This window comes from Chanos chanos, chromosome 13 (assembly GCF_902362185.1).
Source record: "Chanos chanos chromosome 13, fChaCha1.1, whole genome shotgun sequence".
Classification (NCBI taxonomy): domain Eukaryota; kingdom Metazoa; phylum Chordata; class Actinopteri; order Gonorynchiformes; family Chanidae; genus Chanos; species Chanos chanos.
In genome coordinates this window covers 16,042,132-16,060,480 of record NC_044507.1, presented here as the reverse complement: position 1 = coordinate 16,060,480, position 18,349 = coordinate 16,042,132, and the positions used below count along the sequence as shown (strand labels likewise).

The 18,349-nt window shown below is 40.8% G+C and overlaps 1 protein-coding gene across 1 annotated transcript; it reads left to right on the top strand.

Annotated features, from left to right (window-relative positions):
• Positions 1-8,377: 8,377 nt before the first annotated feature.
• Positions 8,378-17,145, top strand: hs3st3b1a (heparan sulfate (glucosamine) 3-O-sulfotransferase 3B1a). The gene is made up of 2 exons (XM_030789622.1): positions 8,378-9,192; positions 16,366-17,145. The coding sequence occupies exons 1-2, from the start codon at positions 8,645-8,647 to the stop codon at positions 16,982-16,984; spliced, it is 1,167 nt and encodes a 388-aa protein (XP_030645482.1). The 5' UTR covers positions 8,378-8,644; the 3' UTR covers positions 16,985-17,145.
• The last annotated feature ends 1,204 nt before the right edge of the window (positions 17,146-18,349 follow it).

Below are 18,349 nucleotides of genomic sequence, written 5' to 3'. Positions count from 1 at the left end.
GGCATGGGAACATTTACGGTCCTACGTGTTCTAGCCAAAAGGCATTATCGACCTTATCAACCGTTTTTGTCTGCAAGCCGGAGAAGTGGGATTAAGGCAAACAAGTCACGACCTTTTGCTGACTGGGTTGGGTGGAGAGGCCAGACTGGTGCGTGTTGTGTCATTGAAGGTGGAACTGGGGCCCATAATGATCCTTAGCGCCAGGCCTAATGAAGACTTTGACATCTGAGGCAAAGAGATATTACAAGTCTAAACAAGCGGGGCTGTTTCTACGGGGATTCTGTGACAGAAAATGATGGCTATCTCGACACCTTTGTGGCTCTAAATGCAGGTCTGAGAGATGGACTTGATAGTAACCCTGAGCACGAAGGCTCCCCCCATGACGCCCCCCCACCCCCCCCACCCCTCCATGGTCGGCCTGACTCAGCCTAGACATACATCCGTCCAGACAAGTCAGCCGGCAGAACGAGATGCATTTAACATGCAATCAAAAATTACCTAAAAATGTGCGAAAATACAAAATAAATAGACGTCTAACAAATAATATTGGGAGTGCCTGTATGTGCACGCTCATAAGCTTTGTGTTCACTGCGTTTTGTTAAATGATTCCATCATGCGTTTTATAGATGTCAGTTTGACCAGAATTCCACGGTTGGACTCTTTCCTCCCTGCGTCAGTCTGAGGCCGTCTTTACTGAACTTCTGTATAATTAAGCTTTGTTCCTGACCATACAACATTCCGTCCAAGCAGATGCGTCACATCAGCTGTCAAGTGATTTTTTTTCTTGCTTATCTAACACTTAAAGAGAACATTCCAGAGAAGCAAGCCTAATGAAACCGACATTGCCCAATGTCCTGTGAGTCAAAGTTTTACTTTGAATGCTGAGACCAAGTCAACAAAAGTTTGCCCCTTTGGGCCGCCTAGTTCTACTGGTTAATTAGTCATTATTGATACAAACCAAGTGTTTCCCAGGAAAGGTTGTGTGGAGAGATCTAACTGTGCTGCCTTAAGTGTAGCAGTGAACCTGAACGCTCACACAAAACCGAGCTGTTATGTTTCTGTTCGCTCATTATTTATGTATTGCAGGGACTTGACACCTGTGCCAATCAAACCTCTTTAAAGACCTGCCTCCCATACCTACCAATGGTGTGGATATCGTGACTGTCCTGAGGCAATAGGGCCCACCCATGCTGAGAAACTCCTTACACCATCAGTGTCCTTGGTTTCTGACAGTTTTACTCAGCTCTGCACACCAAAAGGATTACTCCTGGTTGGGTGTGACGGTCTTTGCAATGCCTGCATATGTTTGTAGGTGTATGTACATGTGACCGTGTTGCGTGCAGATGGGTGCGTGTCTAAAACCATAACATAGGGCAGCCGCAAAGAGGAAAACAGAAAATTTGCAATAAGCGTCTGCCTGGTTTGTGTTGACATAAAAGATGGCAAACAAAGACGTGAAGAAAGTTATATGCGCACAATGATTATACGTTTGCATTCACCGCTGCTATTTACAGGCTACATACGACTTTATGGGATCAACAGAGAGGCACAGCAATTGGTAAACACTGTTAATCTGTTGGGTTAGTGGTTTCACAATTGAGAGGAAAAATTTTCAGTCACTGCTGAAATATCACAGTGTTTTTTTGTGTTTTTTTTTTTTTCCTGTGAGAATAGTGCATATTTGCTGCATCCTCCACATTGGTCTTTGAGTATGGTTTGCTTTTGCTTTTGAAAACAAATTATAACGTGGATAGAGGTTTTTTCAAATGAGGGAACTGAAGCTGTGAACTGAATCCATGACTAAAGCATTAAGTCTCAGTTCCTGTCCTGAATTTACTGAAAGACAAAGAGCATTAACTAACTCTAAAATGACCATTTCCCTAAAGCATTGTCACGAAACAGCAAATGTATACGACGGCAAAATATTTCGACACGTGCCTCAGACATGTAACAACAGGTTATGTGCAAGCCAATTTTTTTTTTTTGTTTGAGTAATCCTATTTTTCCTATTCACAAAAAGAAAAAGAAGAAGAAGAAGAAGAAGAATCCTCTCTGGCCTGTAAGACAGAAAATGAAAAGATAAATGTAAAAACGTGAAACAGAGAGGAGTTGCAATCATTTTGACGAGAAACGACTGCCATTACATCTGCAAGCTGTTCTGATGATTACTCAGCTTGTTGTCTTTGCCCGGTCTTCCTGGCAACGTGCAAGTCATGGTAGGTACAGACTGATTAGGCCAGAATTCCCTGGATTTGGTCGATTTCGTATAGTTCTGGCCATTTTTAAACACTTTTCTCCTGCAGTTTCAATTAGCCCCCCCCCCCCCCCCCCCCCCCCCCCCCCCGCCCCCCAACACCCCTTCAGGAATTTTGTTTGTGATTATAATGATTACTATTCAATATTAGATTAATCCCTGCCCTGGGCTCTGTTCTCTCGTGTAACTGCGCGGAGCCTCTCTTGACTGGAGCGCTGCTCAAAGACTATGAGCACATGTAATAATTGTCCTTTACTTCTGCTGACATTCGTCATTAGGAACGTAGGTTCTGGCTTTGACTGCGCTGTTGTAATGGATGACTTTATATCTCTCAGCCCTCAGTTGAACTCCGTTTAAATGAGCCTGTGCTCTGTAATTTAAAGAGGTCTCCTATCGTTCCTTGTCTTTTTCCATCCTGAGGGGGTAAACGGTTCACATGGTGACCGACAACAGCGACTCGGTAAACAGCAACAAAGTTCAAGCCAAGTTATGAAGAACGTTATCTGTTATTTGAATGCGTCTATACACTCTAGGTAATTCAGCAACTTATTCTCATTACATAACATGCCTAAATTTATGAGAGATGAGAATGGATGGATGTCCTCATGATTACCTTTGTGTCGCTTTACTGTAGTGTTTTGACTGGAGGGGTTGGGAAGGCTGGGGGGACAGCAGGACCTCAGAGTTTAGTTAGTTAATACCCCATCAAAAGACAATGGTCGCAATTACTCTAATGATTCGCTTAGAGCAATTGTTTCTCCCGAAGATAAAGGTTAATCTTTGATCCTGACTGTAGAGAGGAGATGGTATTGAGGATTAAATCAGTCAAGGACACCGAAGAAACTTTATCAGAGATGAAAAAAGTGCTCTTTAAACTTTACACTATACTCTCAATAGAAATTACGAATTAAGGATGAGCCACAAATGGAAAAAAAAAGCAAGCAAGGAACTGAATATTCAATATTTTTAAAAAAACACTCAATATGCCAAACAAACTAATGTTTGAACTTAGACTGCTTAATTTATACATCTACAAATTAAGCAGTCTAATTCGTTTGATAAACATAATATTTTTTCAGTGAATTTTACTAAGGAATCCTAGAGGAATGCAGAAACATTGAGTAATTACTGCAATCAGCCATAATTGTTGGAGTCAGAATTGCATTTTGATTGCCAAGTGCTTTGGATCATTTTCATCTAAGCCAGGACATCAGTGTTGATTACTTTACAATAATATTATTCTGTCTTGGTGATAGTCAGCGGTGAGTCATTGCTGAGTGCACTGAGAACGAACGTATTGTTCCTGAGTTTGTTCTCTCTCTCTCTCTCTCTCTCTCTCTCTCTCTTTCTCTTTCTCTCTCTTTCTCCCTCCTCTTCTGCTTCCTAGCTGGCTATTATTGTTCTATTTTACCAAGTTAATAATTCAGTAAATATGTAAGTGTCACCAATGAAGTACTGCCTCACTTAGCCTGATACTCATATAAAAGCCGGACAACCTCTTCCATGTCCAGAAACTTCTGGCCCACAGAATAGTCTCAAATGCATAGTGGCCACGAGGGCCATGAAAAATATAGTCTCCAGAATGTTTTGACACAGATTTGACTGCTCTGTTCACTGATATCAAAATTTAATAAGATGATTTCTGTTATCTAAATGGTTCAGCCAGACAAGAGATAGTTTCAAAGAGACAACAGTTAAAAAGTAAAAAAAACAAACAAACAAAAACACAGAAAAAGGAATGATGCATTTCAAAATGTTCCCCAAGTGAAAATCTGTAGATGTTTAAATTTTAGTATGTCCTACAAAGGTACGGTTCAGACACATCATTACAGGCCTCCTTTAGTCATTTTCGAGGTATGCCTAAAAAGAAAAAAATGCATTACTAACTGTAAAATATGCTCATATTTTACATATATTAAATAATGCTTCTATTCATTGCTTTAATAAACGCAGATGTTCGGTTAAAATTATTTAACATTCATCATTAAAGATAAAATATTTGCCCTCAGCAGAAATGCTTAAATAGTTCACACGGTCATGCACTGAAGCTGTGAATGTTTCACAGTGTTAACTATTCAGGCTGTTGAGAAGGGCTATATATATATAATGTTCTCATATGAAATATTGTGAGATTCCAAAAATTCAGTCATAATTTATGTACTGCGGACACAAGTTGCTGAGAGTCTTTGAACCTTGTTAGTTTACATAAAACAAAAAAAAAACTAATTTCTGGACACTTCACAGACATGTGCAAACATGTATCGTGTTAAATATGACCAATGCCGTGGGAGTGTTTTCCTGATGCTATGTTGACTTTAGCCTTACTGGGTAAAACAAGATGTTAAGCAAAGAGGATCAAACTGTCCAGACATGAGTTTTACATCTGCATGCCTGAATTAAATAATGTGTTTATATATGCTCGAGAGAGCATAAAAATATAGATTTTGGAGACACTGTGGTGCTCTTCAGCTGGCTGTTCTAAATTAAAGCCATCGGTATCAGTGAAAAGATCGCATCTGGCCTGCCTTTGCACTATTGTTATGAGCACAGAAACAATCTGTTTGGAGTTCTGTGTTGATTGCAGAGCGAAATCTCTTCCAATTTCAATTTCTACAATGTCTCTAAGTTCAAAACTAAGCGATAAATGGAAAACATGACCAGTATCTATCTGTTCTGTAAAATACAACATAGAATTTAAACCACAAAAACAACTCCATGAAACTCCTCACAGTCTGTTTTTGCCCGGTAAGACAGACTTCTGTAGAAGTTTGTCAGTTGCATTTTATGGAAAACCAGTCGGAGCTTAATATGACTGGAGGCTCTGAAGAATAGACAGGGAGCTGAGTCAGGGCTCTGACTGATGGGTTGAGTCAGAGGTTAAGACATTTTTTTGTGTATTATGTGCGTTTGTCATGGCAGAGGGACAGAACAGAAGGATCAAGCCTTCCCTGTGGGATAAACGCCAGAAATCCAGATGGGTTTCGGACTTTGAATCAAGAGATAACATAAAAGGACTTGAGCAGGTGAGCAGGAATTTATAGAAATTTAAGACCATCTAAGCCTAAACAAAAGGCCTCAAGGATGAGTTAAGGAGACAGAGGATACTGTGTTGATCTGCTTTTCTGCACAGCCAATAACCCAGTCATTAGCTAAAGGGCTTTGGAGGAATCTGCTCTTCCTGTTATCTGTCTCTGCCCTTTCTCTATCTGGTGACTTATGAGGCCGTTGACTTCTTGCCTTTACGGTTGTCATTGTGCTTTGTTTTACAGTCTTTCTCCAGCCGCTCCCCTCCCCCTCCCCCCGCCACCCAAAAAAAGGCTCCAAAATTTCAAAAAAAACGTTGTGTGTACATAGATTGTGTATTATGTAATTAAACAAAAGTGGAAAGACGGTGTGATGTGCAAGATGGTGACAGCTGTACTGTTTTCTCTGACAAGAGCAAAGAAGAACACATGTTGATGTGGTACAGTAACAGACATCCTGGTGAGAGAGATGTATAGGACCATGTCTCTCTTTGATGTCTCTGCTGCACTCTTCTCTTAAATCCCTCTGAGATCACAAAGGCTGTCTGTATGTGTGTGTGCGTGTGTGTCTGCAAGTATGTATATAAGTGTGCGTTTGAGTGTGTGTGCGTGTGTGTGTGTGTGTGTGCATGTGTGTGTGTGCATCTGCATGTCTGCATGTATGTATGTGTGCATGTGAATGTTTGTTCGTGTGTGTGTGTTTGTGTGTGTGTGTGTGTGTGTGTGTGTGTGTGCGCTGTTGCCTCCATGCATCATGAAGCATAACAGACGAAACCAATCTGCACATATGGTCTTCCGGATCCTGAAAAAAGCCTATAGTGTGGATGTCAGAAGTCCCTCCCCTCAGGTGTCTTTTGTTCCTATCACTGGCTCTCCTCCCCTTCTGTCTCCACGTTACTTTGAAGTGTCAATCAAATCAAAAGGAGACACACACAAAGAACAAGCCACTGGAGCTTAGACTAATAAAGAATAAATTATTGTTTTCTTCCTCTCCTCCTCTGCTTGCTTCTTTTAAGCCTCAGAACTCCTTGGCCTCATTTCACACTCATGCATGCTGAGGTAAATACTTCCACCTTACAGACGTTTCAACATTCGAATAAAGTACACAGTACAAACACATAGGAACATACATATGAATTAATTTAAACTAATGTAACCAGGACAATGAGTTTCAAAAGAGATTTTGTGAGAAGCGATGGTGTACTTCACACATCAGGTTCTTAGTTCTGTTGCAGTCCAGAATTGAAGTTATGGAACAAAGATATCACATTTGCATTTAACTTAATGAGTTTCATGTCTCAGTTTTGGTGTCACTGTATTTAGCAATGGAAGCGATTTTGAAAATCCTCATCTTCATGGAAAAAAGAAATGAACTTTTGGCTTTCGTCTGTGTATATATATATCTATGAACATTTTAGATTACAAAACAGTAAGAAGTATTTCATAATTCTTTATGTTTCCGCTGCTCCAGCTGGATGTTCTCTTCAGTTTTATGGTCTACAGTTTGCTTGCTGAGAGACATGCAATGATAATGTTAACTGTGGAGAAAAACATTGGTTCTAATAAGGGGCAAGGATCATAGTGTGAAGGATCCAGCAGATATGGTTAAGTAGACATGTTACAGAGCCATGTCAGAATTTTAAACAAATGATCAAGATTCAGGCTGATCTGCCAGAGTCTAAACACTTCGCCCACCCAGACGCTGGAGCCTTAAAAAGAAGACATCTTACTGACTGAACTGAGACAAATGCCCAAAGTCAAACCTATCACACACACGCACACATACACACGCACTCACACACACACACACACACACACACACACACACTGTTTCTACCTGCCAATGTGGAAGATAAGTGGATTACTGGGCAGTGGTGGGGTGTCTCTGGAGAAACTCTGCCTGACACTGCAGCTCTGAGGTAATCCTAGTAATCTCGTGGAGCCTTGTGAGTGTCAGAGGTCCAGAGCCCCCTTACCTGAGATTAAGAGATGGGTGCACAAGAGTAATCATGCCCTTCTCCTTGCTTTACCCCCAACCCACATACACACACCTTAACAGGACGCATGTACATCACTATACAAGCCCAAACATGTCAGCAGGCGTCGTCCTCTACACACCCACTTGTTTACGTTAACGTCAACATCACCATTAGGACACTTATGAGTTTCAGTTGGCCTACTAATTTGCCCATCTTGTTCTGTATTTGTATTGGCTGGCCGTATGTACTTGGAGCAGCGCCAGACAAACACAAAGGACAGACTGCACTCTTTAAAAATATGAAATTTCAAGCCATTAAGTGCACGACACCTGTGATTAGTCCGCTAAAAGCGCGTGTTTGTTTCGGAATTGCGAAAAGATGTAGGTTACCGTATTTTCGGTCTGTGTCTCCGAATCGTCCCTTTAGTTGGAGACAATTGATTATTGTCCGGTCATGTAAGGAGAGAGTCGTTCTTCTCAGTTCGACATTGTAATGCTAATTTTCTGGGTATTTTAGTATCAGTTAACAGATGCTGCGTTCCGTGCGTCGTGTCATCCATATGTTAAGAGTATATCGACAGCTTTGGCATTTAAATGACATGGCTGTGCCGAACTTTGGCTCTCAATTTTTTTCTCCAGTCTCTCTCTCTCTCTCTCTCACACACACACACACATACACACAATCTCTCCCTCTCTCATTAAATTTCATTAAATCCCACTGAATGATTCAGCGCTTATATAGGCTCATATTTAGTTAATGGTTATGTGAGTTCACGAAGTCACTCGTGAAACTGCTGCCTAAACATGTAAAGATAAATGACCTGTATTAGACTTAGACCAGTTTAAATGTTTAAAAAACTCGCTGCCACTTTAACGATCTGCTTTAATTTCATATTATCATTAATCACAATCAAGACATTGTACCGAATGTAACAATTCTTTTGAATGAACTTCCTTTATCCGAAAACTGGCCATTTACTTGCAGTATTAGGAGTGGATTCAGTCACATTCGGACGTTGACGATCAGCGCTGTTCTTTGATTGGTTGCTTTCGCTGTCATTCACACACCCTCACGCTCAAATCGTGTGCGATGCCACTTGAGTTTTTCAATGCTCACTTGCTGCTTGGATGCGGAACTACGATGAGGAGAGAAACACACAGAGGCGAGAGAAACGCGCCTTGTGTAAATAACAGTTTTGCTTATTTTACATGTTGATGAGTGACTAGTAACGTAAAATGTCATGAATTCAGCATCTCCTGGGAATTCATCCGTATTATCGTCCCAATGTAATGGGATGCCTGCCTGTCCCAAGGAATATTGCGGCGGTTAGGGAACGCGTAACTTTGCCAATATGCCCTATTGGACATTGACGCACATTCAGGAGTCCTATGGAATATAGCCTGCTTTGTCAAAGTTCTTTCATTATTTCGCTTCACTCGGTGAAAAATAAACTCTTTCTCTTTTGCATCATGCTGTCACTATGGGTGTATATGCTGTATTGCTGCGTTGGGTACTGCTCAACAATGCCAAGTTTTGTGATAGATTCAGCAGGTAGGAAGATGGAACGGCTTGAAGAGGATCCCTACCTAAAGATACAATCCAGGCTTCCAAAAAACGGGGGAGAGTTGGATTCCTCGTTACCTTTTATCAAGGCACTATCAAGGGACTTACTAAATAACGAGAATGAAGTGGACAGCAGAGCAGAAGAGTGGGAGGAAATTAAAGGCGAGCAGCGGACCGTTGAGGATAGTACCATGTCAGGTGTCGTAAATGGGTCGGAGACCAAAAAGTTGCCCCAGGCTATTATCATTGGAGTGAAAAAGGGAGGCACGCGGGCTCTGCTTGAATTTCTCCGTGTCCATCCCGATATCAGAGCCGTGGGAGCCGAGCCACACTTCTTTGATCGGAACTATGAGAAAGGGCTTGAGTGGTACAGGTAAATCTAATTTTGACGATGACGGTTTAATTCATGGGTTTCAACCGCAAAATGCACACAAGGTATTCGCAATATGTTTTAAATCCCCCAAATACTTATAGGCCTATTTATCAGATTTAATTTGTGTCCTAAGACAAGGACGAGGTTGTTTATACTTCAAAATCATTCGTTTTTAGGTCTTAAGGGCCTTTCTTTCCAGTCATTTCACTGTCTGTAGACATACTAGACTATCTTACAACTATTCGGTTGGAAGTACCCATACTTGTCCTATTAAGCTCTTACAGTTTGATAAGCGTTGTTGCCGACATATGTCAAACGTTTCTCTTATGTGGCAGTTGCGCCAACATTCAGCTAAAATGTAACGGAATAAATGATTGCGACTCGTAGACTGATAGTGTCCTACATGACAGAGACTTAATGCTCAGTTTTCTCATTGCCTCATGGCAACACTCTCTCTCTCCTCTCTCTCTCCATCTTCTCTTTTACTCTTTCTCTTTATATAGTATATGTGCTTGCCAAACATATTTTCACACCACAAGAAGTAATAATCGTTTCCTACGTAATGCTACAGTACGAAGAATAGCTATGAATAATAATCTAAAAACCGAAGACACTCGCATTTCTAGAAAGGGCTTCAGTACATTTCATGTGCGCTTACTATGTTGAACCTCGGATATTCAAAAAAATTCTTGATGGATAGAGCGGAATTTCTCGCCCCCCCCCCCCCCCCCCCCCCCCCCCCCCCCCCCGGGATAAGTTACAATTTACGAGAATTCTGAGAGAAACATCGGGAGGAGGTGTCACTAGAAACTTATACTTGAAACTGGTGACTATTCAGAGAACTGATAATGGAGAAAAGCAGCTGTTCAATTTTAATTCTTGTTGTTCTTACATTTCTGTCACCAAAGAAAATCAGTTGGACAAATATTGTGTAATACTGGATGTGCCCTAGACTGAACTTTGGAAAGCCCTCTAAATATCCACAAAAACTTTGTGTTTGATTGTGTAACATACTCAGGTTCACTTTGCACAATATTATCTATCGTTTGACGTTAGCTTCACCTTAAACCTGTGCATCCAGATATGGACTCTTTTAGGTGCCTTTGGCAGTACAACTATAAAGATAATTATGGTGAAACATCGCTGGCATAAAAAGAACCAAGTCCACATCACAACTTTTCCACTCATATAAAATTTGATGGTTCTTAAGTTGTGGCATGATTACTAAGGTCATCCGTTTTGCCTCTGAGAGTTTGCAGGTGTCTGTCTCTGACAGTACTCTGAGAAGAGCATGCTCCTGTCTTCTGATCTACAGGCATTTTTACTGTCTCAGTGCCTGATTGGACAGTTGGATAGAGCTCATACAAGATGATGTCTAAACATTTCCACATTCTTGCTTTTACCTATATGTTCTATACAGAACCTATTCAACTGCATTTGCATTGTAAAAGATAGGCCTGTTTGATGGGGAACTCTGTCCGTACCGAAAGGCCAGTTTTTTTTTCTGTGACTGAGTTCATGAAATTCCTTTTGACTGATCATGACCACAGGCGTGAGTCATCGGAAGAACAAAGGGAACAAGAGGAAAATTGGATAACTGCAAAAATGAGAAAAGTGTTTGATTTTATTACAGACTTAATTGACTGATCAGAAAAGATTAGCGGTTAATTTAAAAAAACGCATAATACTTTGGTACAATTTCTTCCATCTCCTTTATTTCTCATTTACATAATAATGACGCTGGTAACCATAGTTTAAAACGGCGGATACAAAGCATGGGTTCAGTTATACAAAAATAGTACTTAGGGCATTAGTTAACTACCCGCAATATCTTACATTTTCCTTGTGAGGGCTAGGTCTTACAGCTAAGCAAGATAGCCACCCTCCACCCCCCTGAACGACAACTGGGGTTTAAACAGGCCTCAACCTCATGTGTTAAATCAGCCTGACTTTTTTGCATTTCATCTTGCAAATAAGCCACCAGAGCCTTGTCGAGAAATCCTACAAGTGGAATTAGTCAGTATATCTGTGTGTTTATAATGTATAGGGATAGGCCACAGTAGTGTACTGCAATTTTTTTTGTTGAAGTGCTCTTGAAGGACTTTGGGACTACAGAGCTAATGAAATGAGTGTGTTAACCGTGAGTGTTGAGATAGAGGCTGACAAATGCCATGTGTAACAGGTGACCGCATCCCACTTAACAGGGTCAATGCTAACATGGTGGAAAAATGTGGAGCAGCTATTGGGAGGTTTTGTTTAAGGAATCCTATCTCCCCCGAGCCAGCAGGACTGGCTAATTAAAACATCTTTGGCCGAGTAAACCGTGTCAGGCCTGTGCGTGACAGGTTGAGCTCCAACAGAGAACAGCACAAAAAAAAGTCCCTTAATGATTGCCAAGAGCAAGAGGCACACTGTTAGTTTCATTGTGTTAGTTCGAATCACAGCTAACACCAGTAAGCCACCAAAACAGGAATAGTCATTCTTTATCTTTTGGAAATGACGTGATGGTTAATTTGTGAGACTGTTTGTTTCACACACTAATTGAATGGCTATGTTCTGCCTTGCAGATGTTTTATGACAGGGATATTTCAGGATTTTATATTTTGCAATGTTCCTTTCAGAATTGTAAATTCTTTGGACAATGTGAGCCTCATCAGTTCTTTCCTGTTGGTTGGGGTTGGGTGTTGGGTGTTGGGGCTGGGTTGGGAGGTGGCATTGTGAAGGATGGTTGCCTTTATCCTGGAGTCCCACTGGCTAATTGTGAAACAGAGGCCTAGGGGAGAGGAGGATGTGGTCAGGTCCCCCAGCTTCCAGTGAAAGCATTGACTGCTCCACACACTGTTGGCCCAACACGATGAAGAGGAGGTATCTTTTTGTCCCCCTAACTACTCAAAGGAACAGACGCCAATTCCAGCAGGACCATTTGGCTTAGACATTCCTTCACCAAACATACCTTAGACGTACCTGCACCAAAAATTCTCTCTCGAGTCAAAATAAGGAAAAAAAAAAAAAACATTCAGCCTGCTCATTTTTGACTTCTTGTATTTATACCAGAATAACCCGATTGCGTAACTCTTCTTATATTCCAGTATTTTCAATCATAGCAGAGATGGCAACATGCAAATTTCTATTTAAAAAAAAATGTTCATAACCCTGACTCATGCCCACTCATATTTCTAGACTTAGCCGCTGGCAGTCCAGGAGAACTCAACTGCATGGTCAGACTGGGAAGAGGGAAGCAGATGCAAGCAGTAAATTGAAAGTAAAGTCTATTGAAGGGGCACTAAAAACTCTGAGCCCTCTGAAAAGGAGGAGGTGGAACCCCTGAGGTCTCCATGAACCCTGATGAGAAAGAGCAGGCAATTAGCGTGAATTGTGTTGTTTCTTACCTCACTTTGTATGTAAATGTCTTCAGGAGGGTGAAAGTGCTTTTTGACAAACACAGCTTGAACTCTTTGTTAAAAAGAAAAAAACCACACACACAAAACCCTAAAAGGAATTCTAGGCAGGAGGAGATACATAATGCTAAACTTTTCTTCCCTCTCAGGCGGTTCAGAGGAATAAAGTTGTACTCTCACTGCATAAGTTCACGCAGAGCCTTTTGGTACAGCATCTGCTAAAATGTGTTAGAAGATAATGGCACACATTACTTAAGACATGCAAGAGAAATTTTAAACAACTTTTTGTCATTTATTCATTGCGCTTCAGAAAAATATGAATATTACTTTTCTGAAGAAAACCACAAAAACATTTGGTCCATTTTCTGATCAAAGACAGCAAAGCATTGGCGTGTCTCTCTTGTAAAAGAACAGAAGTTGTTTATGTCATCAGCTGCTTTCAACAGATGCACTTATGTGTTTCACTCATGGATTAGTTTAGTATGACTTGTCATATACCTATGGCCCTGTTCAAGTTCGCCACCCTTTGATAAAATAGACAAATAAAATGACAACAACAACAACAACACACACACAAAAAAAAAAACAGGTGGCTGAGAGTCCAAATCAAAGTATTTATACCCTAGATTCTTTTATCTGCTGACAGAAATACTGCAGAGGTGCAGAACAGAAGATAACTGTCAGCTTCTTTACCGCATGGAAAATTAGATTATGAGTTTCTCACAAATGATAAGGCAAAACATTACAGTCATGAAACAACCATGGGCTTTGATGCAGGTCTGGAACATGTCCCACTGAAACTCTGTCAGATTATTCTAAGAGCTTACATACCACCACCTCGTGTCGCCTCTTGTCCTTGTGGTGGGGTTTTGAAAAAAAAGAAGAAGAAGAAGGAGCCATTTCTTCTCTTGGAATTTTTTTCCCACCATAGAAAATGAAAATGTAGTGGTTCCAACTTATAAGTCTCTTTGTTTACTTGAGCTACAAAACTATTTTGTGTCTGTTTGCTTTTTTTTATACCAGCAAATAGGTGGGGCAATATGTCAGCAACGATACTCAAGTAGTTTTGAGTACAGAAATTTAGCCAGTAAAAGAGCTCTTATACTTGATGAAAATAGATACTCTGCCGGAGTCACTAACTGGTTATTCTCATTGCAAAAAGAGTGTGAGAACTTCAGGCAGCTGAACCTGTGACGTGAATTCCGCCGTTTGAACATGCTACCTGATAGCAGAAAATGTAAACACAGGGTTTACAGACAGACCTTCAAACGCAGACCCTCCAGCAGGCTTCACCATGACACACTCCACTGGCCGCCAGACAAAACACAAAACACTGAGTAATTACACAGGTCTCACGACAAACTCTCTGATGTACGCTGAAGTTGAGACTGCACTTCTCAGTGTTCATTTATGACATGCAGAAGGAAGAAGTACCAGTCTCAGATGATGATTTGCTATATGGTAAAAAAAAAAAAAAATTAACAAAAATTCCCGATCAACCTAAGAAAAAAACAGGGTGACTGTGACTGTTCAGCATAATCGTCAGGACTTTATTCAGTTTTTTGGGGTAAAGTTTCTTTTTAAATGTTTGAGTAACGTGCAGTGAGTTGCCTTAAAACTTTAAGTTGGAGTTGCCCTCTTTCCTTCACATTGAAAACGATTTGGTCACACGAGATTTTTGGATTCACTGCTACAACTTCCTCTTTTTAGTACTAATGTAAGCCCCATTTCCTTCCTTTTCTCATCCCTCTCTCTCTCTCTCTCTCTCTATCTCTCTCTCTCTCAGTAATCTCTCCTTAGCCATGCTTTATCCTTATTTAATATGTGCTTTGTTTATTTTACTGCTGTGCTGGTGATTTTAGTAAAGCCCAGTGTTTTTCTTCCCCATAATTACGCTGAGTGAAGTTTATAAGAGAGTGATAGAGTGATACTTGGAAAGAGATTTCTTTCAGGCAACGTTGTTGATTAAGGAGAACAAATTGCAAAAGCTTGCTACGAGATCCTCCAGAGAATATAGACGTAGCCTCTAGTTCAAGATGCAGCACTCTGTCTTTTTGCTCGGATGAATAATTTATGCAGCACTGATACAGGTTTGTTTTGCTCAGGGACTAAGTGGAAAGTTTGATCGGTAGTAAGTTTCCCTGCCTCTCGGGATGTTGGTGCGAGCTTGTGGCGTTCTGGTCGTGTATCCCAGAGATGCAAGGGGATAATTACAGAGCTAGTGATATGCCTCTCCCTCTCCCTCATTAGCTTTTTGTTTTTTTAACACCCCATAATGACGGTGAGGTCCGGGGAGAGAGACAGAGAGAGAGACGGTCTATAAGATTACATAAGATAGAGCAGCATGCTCTGGTCTATTGTGGTGAGGGATTAATGAGTTATACTAACTGTGGTTCCCAGTAGGCTTAGTACCCTTCCCTTGACTGCACGCCGCACTGTCGAGCCAAACCTCTTCTCCGCTCCAGTAATTGGTTCGATATTATCTCTTAAAGTTTATGTTGGAAGATTTATTAAAACTGCAGACTCTGCCAAGAAATGTCTGTAAAGACATCATTAGAAACCAGCACTGATTCTTGAGTGTTGTTTTCTCTCTCTTTCTCTTTACCTCTCACACACACACACACTCATTTTATTTTGAACAATTTGTCATTGTCAGAGCTCAAAGGCTATTTCTGAAGAATGTGTTTGGATAAATGAGTAGGTGATTTGGCAACTGCGTTCAGCACTATGTGTGTTGAACTTTCTGTTGATGTACCAAGGAAAACCATAGTTGGGTTTCAGCAGACTGAAAGGGTGTGTACGTGTGTGTGTGTGTGTGTGTATGTGTGTGTGTTATTGTAAATAGCATTGTTCTTTCTTCCTGCATGCATTCAGGAGTGTGCCCAGTCCTTTCATTGGGCACTGTCTGTATGACTGCTTTCTCTGCTTCCACTCTGTCCTTGTGTTTGCCTCTGACACTAGACCAAGTCTGGATTGGTCTAAATCCCTCTTGGCCTATTTAGCCCCTATAAACTGTTGGCCAAAGTTAAAGGGCTCATTCACCAATTAAAGCAGTCGTCATCGTATTGTTAATAATGTCATCATGGGAGTAACTGGGTAATCGTCCCTAACCATGCCCAAGGTTCCCCTGGAGAAAAGTTCTGTTCAGGCAGTTTATGTTAATCACCAGAATTTATACATACGGAATTAACTTAAGACAAAAAAAAAAATCAGGGAAATTTTGGGGCACTCTTTAATTCGTGGAATTTTCTAGAACACTGAAACAGTCATATTGCTGTGTGTTTAGAAAAAGGAGCAATGTCACTGTAGAGGATGATATGGAGGTCATGGGAAGGATTAAAGGGAGAATAAGGAGATTGAAGCCTTTGATTGGTCAAACGGAGCTCCACTGTTTGAAGATTTTCTTTTTTTTTTGCTTAGAGGCAGATGTTAAGGCAAAAGTCTGTGGTATAGTCTCAAGTCTTAGCTCAAACTTAGCAAACTGTGCAGGCTGACTCAATATGTTACATGTCACAAGTGTACAGATAAGGGTGAATGTGAGATGGTTATGGGTCTCTAAAGCTCTTTTGTTCTTTTCTTAACAACTGCCTCTGTTCTTGTCTGTCTGACCCTCCCTTTAGGTAGTAAACCTCTTAAAGCTTTGTCTGGAAAATAGAGTGAGAGGGATTGTACATACCAGGACAATCTAGCTTATTCCCCTTGATTAAGCCTGTCAGAGTGTGTTCCGTTATGAATCATTCTCAAACCTCACTTCTCTTCACTTTCTCCACCCTAGAGATCTGATGCCCAAGACTCTGGAAGGTCAGCTCACCATGGAGAAGACGCCAAGCTACTTTGTTACCAAGGAAGTTCCGGCCCGGATCTACACCATGTCAAAGGACACTAAGCTGATAGTTGTGGTACGGGACCCCGTGACTCGAGCCATCTCAGATTACACGCAGACCCGGTCCAAAAAGCCCGACATCCCGTCCTTCGAGAGTTTGACCTTTAAAAACATGACGGCAGGCCTTATAGATACCACTTGGAGTGCCCTCCAGATTGGCATGTACGCCAGGCATCTAGAGCGTTGGCTTGAGTTCTTCCCCATGAGTCAGATGCTGTTTGTAAGTGGGGAGCGTCTGATTAGCGACCCTGCGGGAGAGATGGCTCACGTACAGGACTTCTTGGGATTGAGGAGAGTGGTCACCGACAAACATTTCCATTTCAACCCCGCGAAGGGTTTTCCCTGCCTCAAGAAGCCTGAGAGCAATAGCAAACCCCATTGCCTGGGCAAAACCAAAGGCCGTACCCACCCAAACATCAACCCAGATGTGGTGCAGAGACTACGAGACTTCTACAAACCGTTCAACCAGAAGTTCTACCATATGACTGGACATGATTTTGGGTGGGATTAAGAACTGACTGAAAATAGCAACACGTTCTTTTAGAGAAATTCTTATATGTGTAAAAAAAAAAGCAAAAAATACTCAGAAATCTATTTTATAATAATTTATTTCAAAGCAATTAACTCAATCTGACGCCTGTCCATGGTTGTATATAAACTGTATACCTGAAACTTTTTTACATTCCGATTTTTATGTATGTCGTGTGAGCTTGCCGTTTTATAAGCTTGACTGTACCTTTAAAGTGTGGAATATTGTCATGAACGACAAAAAGGAATTCAAATGAGCAGAAAACGTAATATAGTTAAAAAAAAAAAAAAGAAAGAAAGAAAGAAAAAAAAAAGAACAACAACAGGTACTCAGCGAAATCTCCTACGGGTACAGAGGAAGTTTCTTAGACTCACACAAACAGGGAAGAGCTTTTATATGACAATACAACACGTCCAGTCATTTTAACAACCAACAGCAACCACTTAGTCCATCAATTATGGACGTCCTTTGCCTGCAGGGTCCCTCAAACATAATCTGATACTATAGGAAAGCTCTACTTCCATAATTAGATTGTTCATTTTTTTGTTTTATTTAACATGTTTTCAAATTGGTTTCAATGGGTATGATTCAGTCCCCTGGTATCAAGGAGTCAGTACAGCCGTTTTTCAAACACTTGTTGAACAAATATTCCAATGTAATCTTTGAAGTCGACTAATTCATTATCACTAATTAGTACAAACAATAGTCACAGACACTGTCACGTTTTTGATTCAGTTGGACTGTTTCGAACCCAAGACACAATGTAGACAAGTGAGAAATGTTTTCCATTTTTTTGAGGAGCAATGAGAAAATTAAAAAAAAACAGCAACATTCAATTAGCCACTAATTGTATTATTTAGTGGTGATTGTTCAATGATAGCCAAAAGACTGCAGTGACACACGGAAGATGACAATTCAATGCTAGTTAAAAACCTTTTCAGTTTTGTGAGTTTGAGAAAAACTGGACTGTCCAGTTATAATTCATCTTTTACACTGGCTGAAGTGGAGATGTTGGATGGGCCCTCAATGTATGGTCGATATGGGCCTCAGCTGATCCACTGCCACTAACCAGGCAGATCAATACCCAAATTGCTCCACATTATGCCACTTACAACGTGTAATGGAGGCACTGCCTGGGCCTGATCCCTGAGACCTTTGATTTAAAATCAGAGTTCATCAGTGTGTTCAAGTTCAGTAAACACAGGGAAAACCAATGGTGACATTAACTGAAAAACATGGGCTCTTCAAAATGCTTGTGATACAGCTCCTCCTATGTTTTTTTTTTCTTTGCTGCAGTGCAGTTAAGCAAACATATGTTCCTAGATCATTAGTATTTGGTACACACAC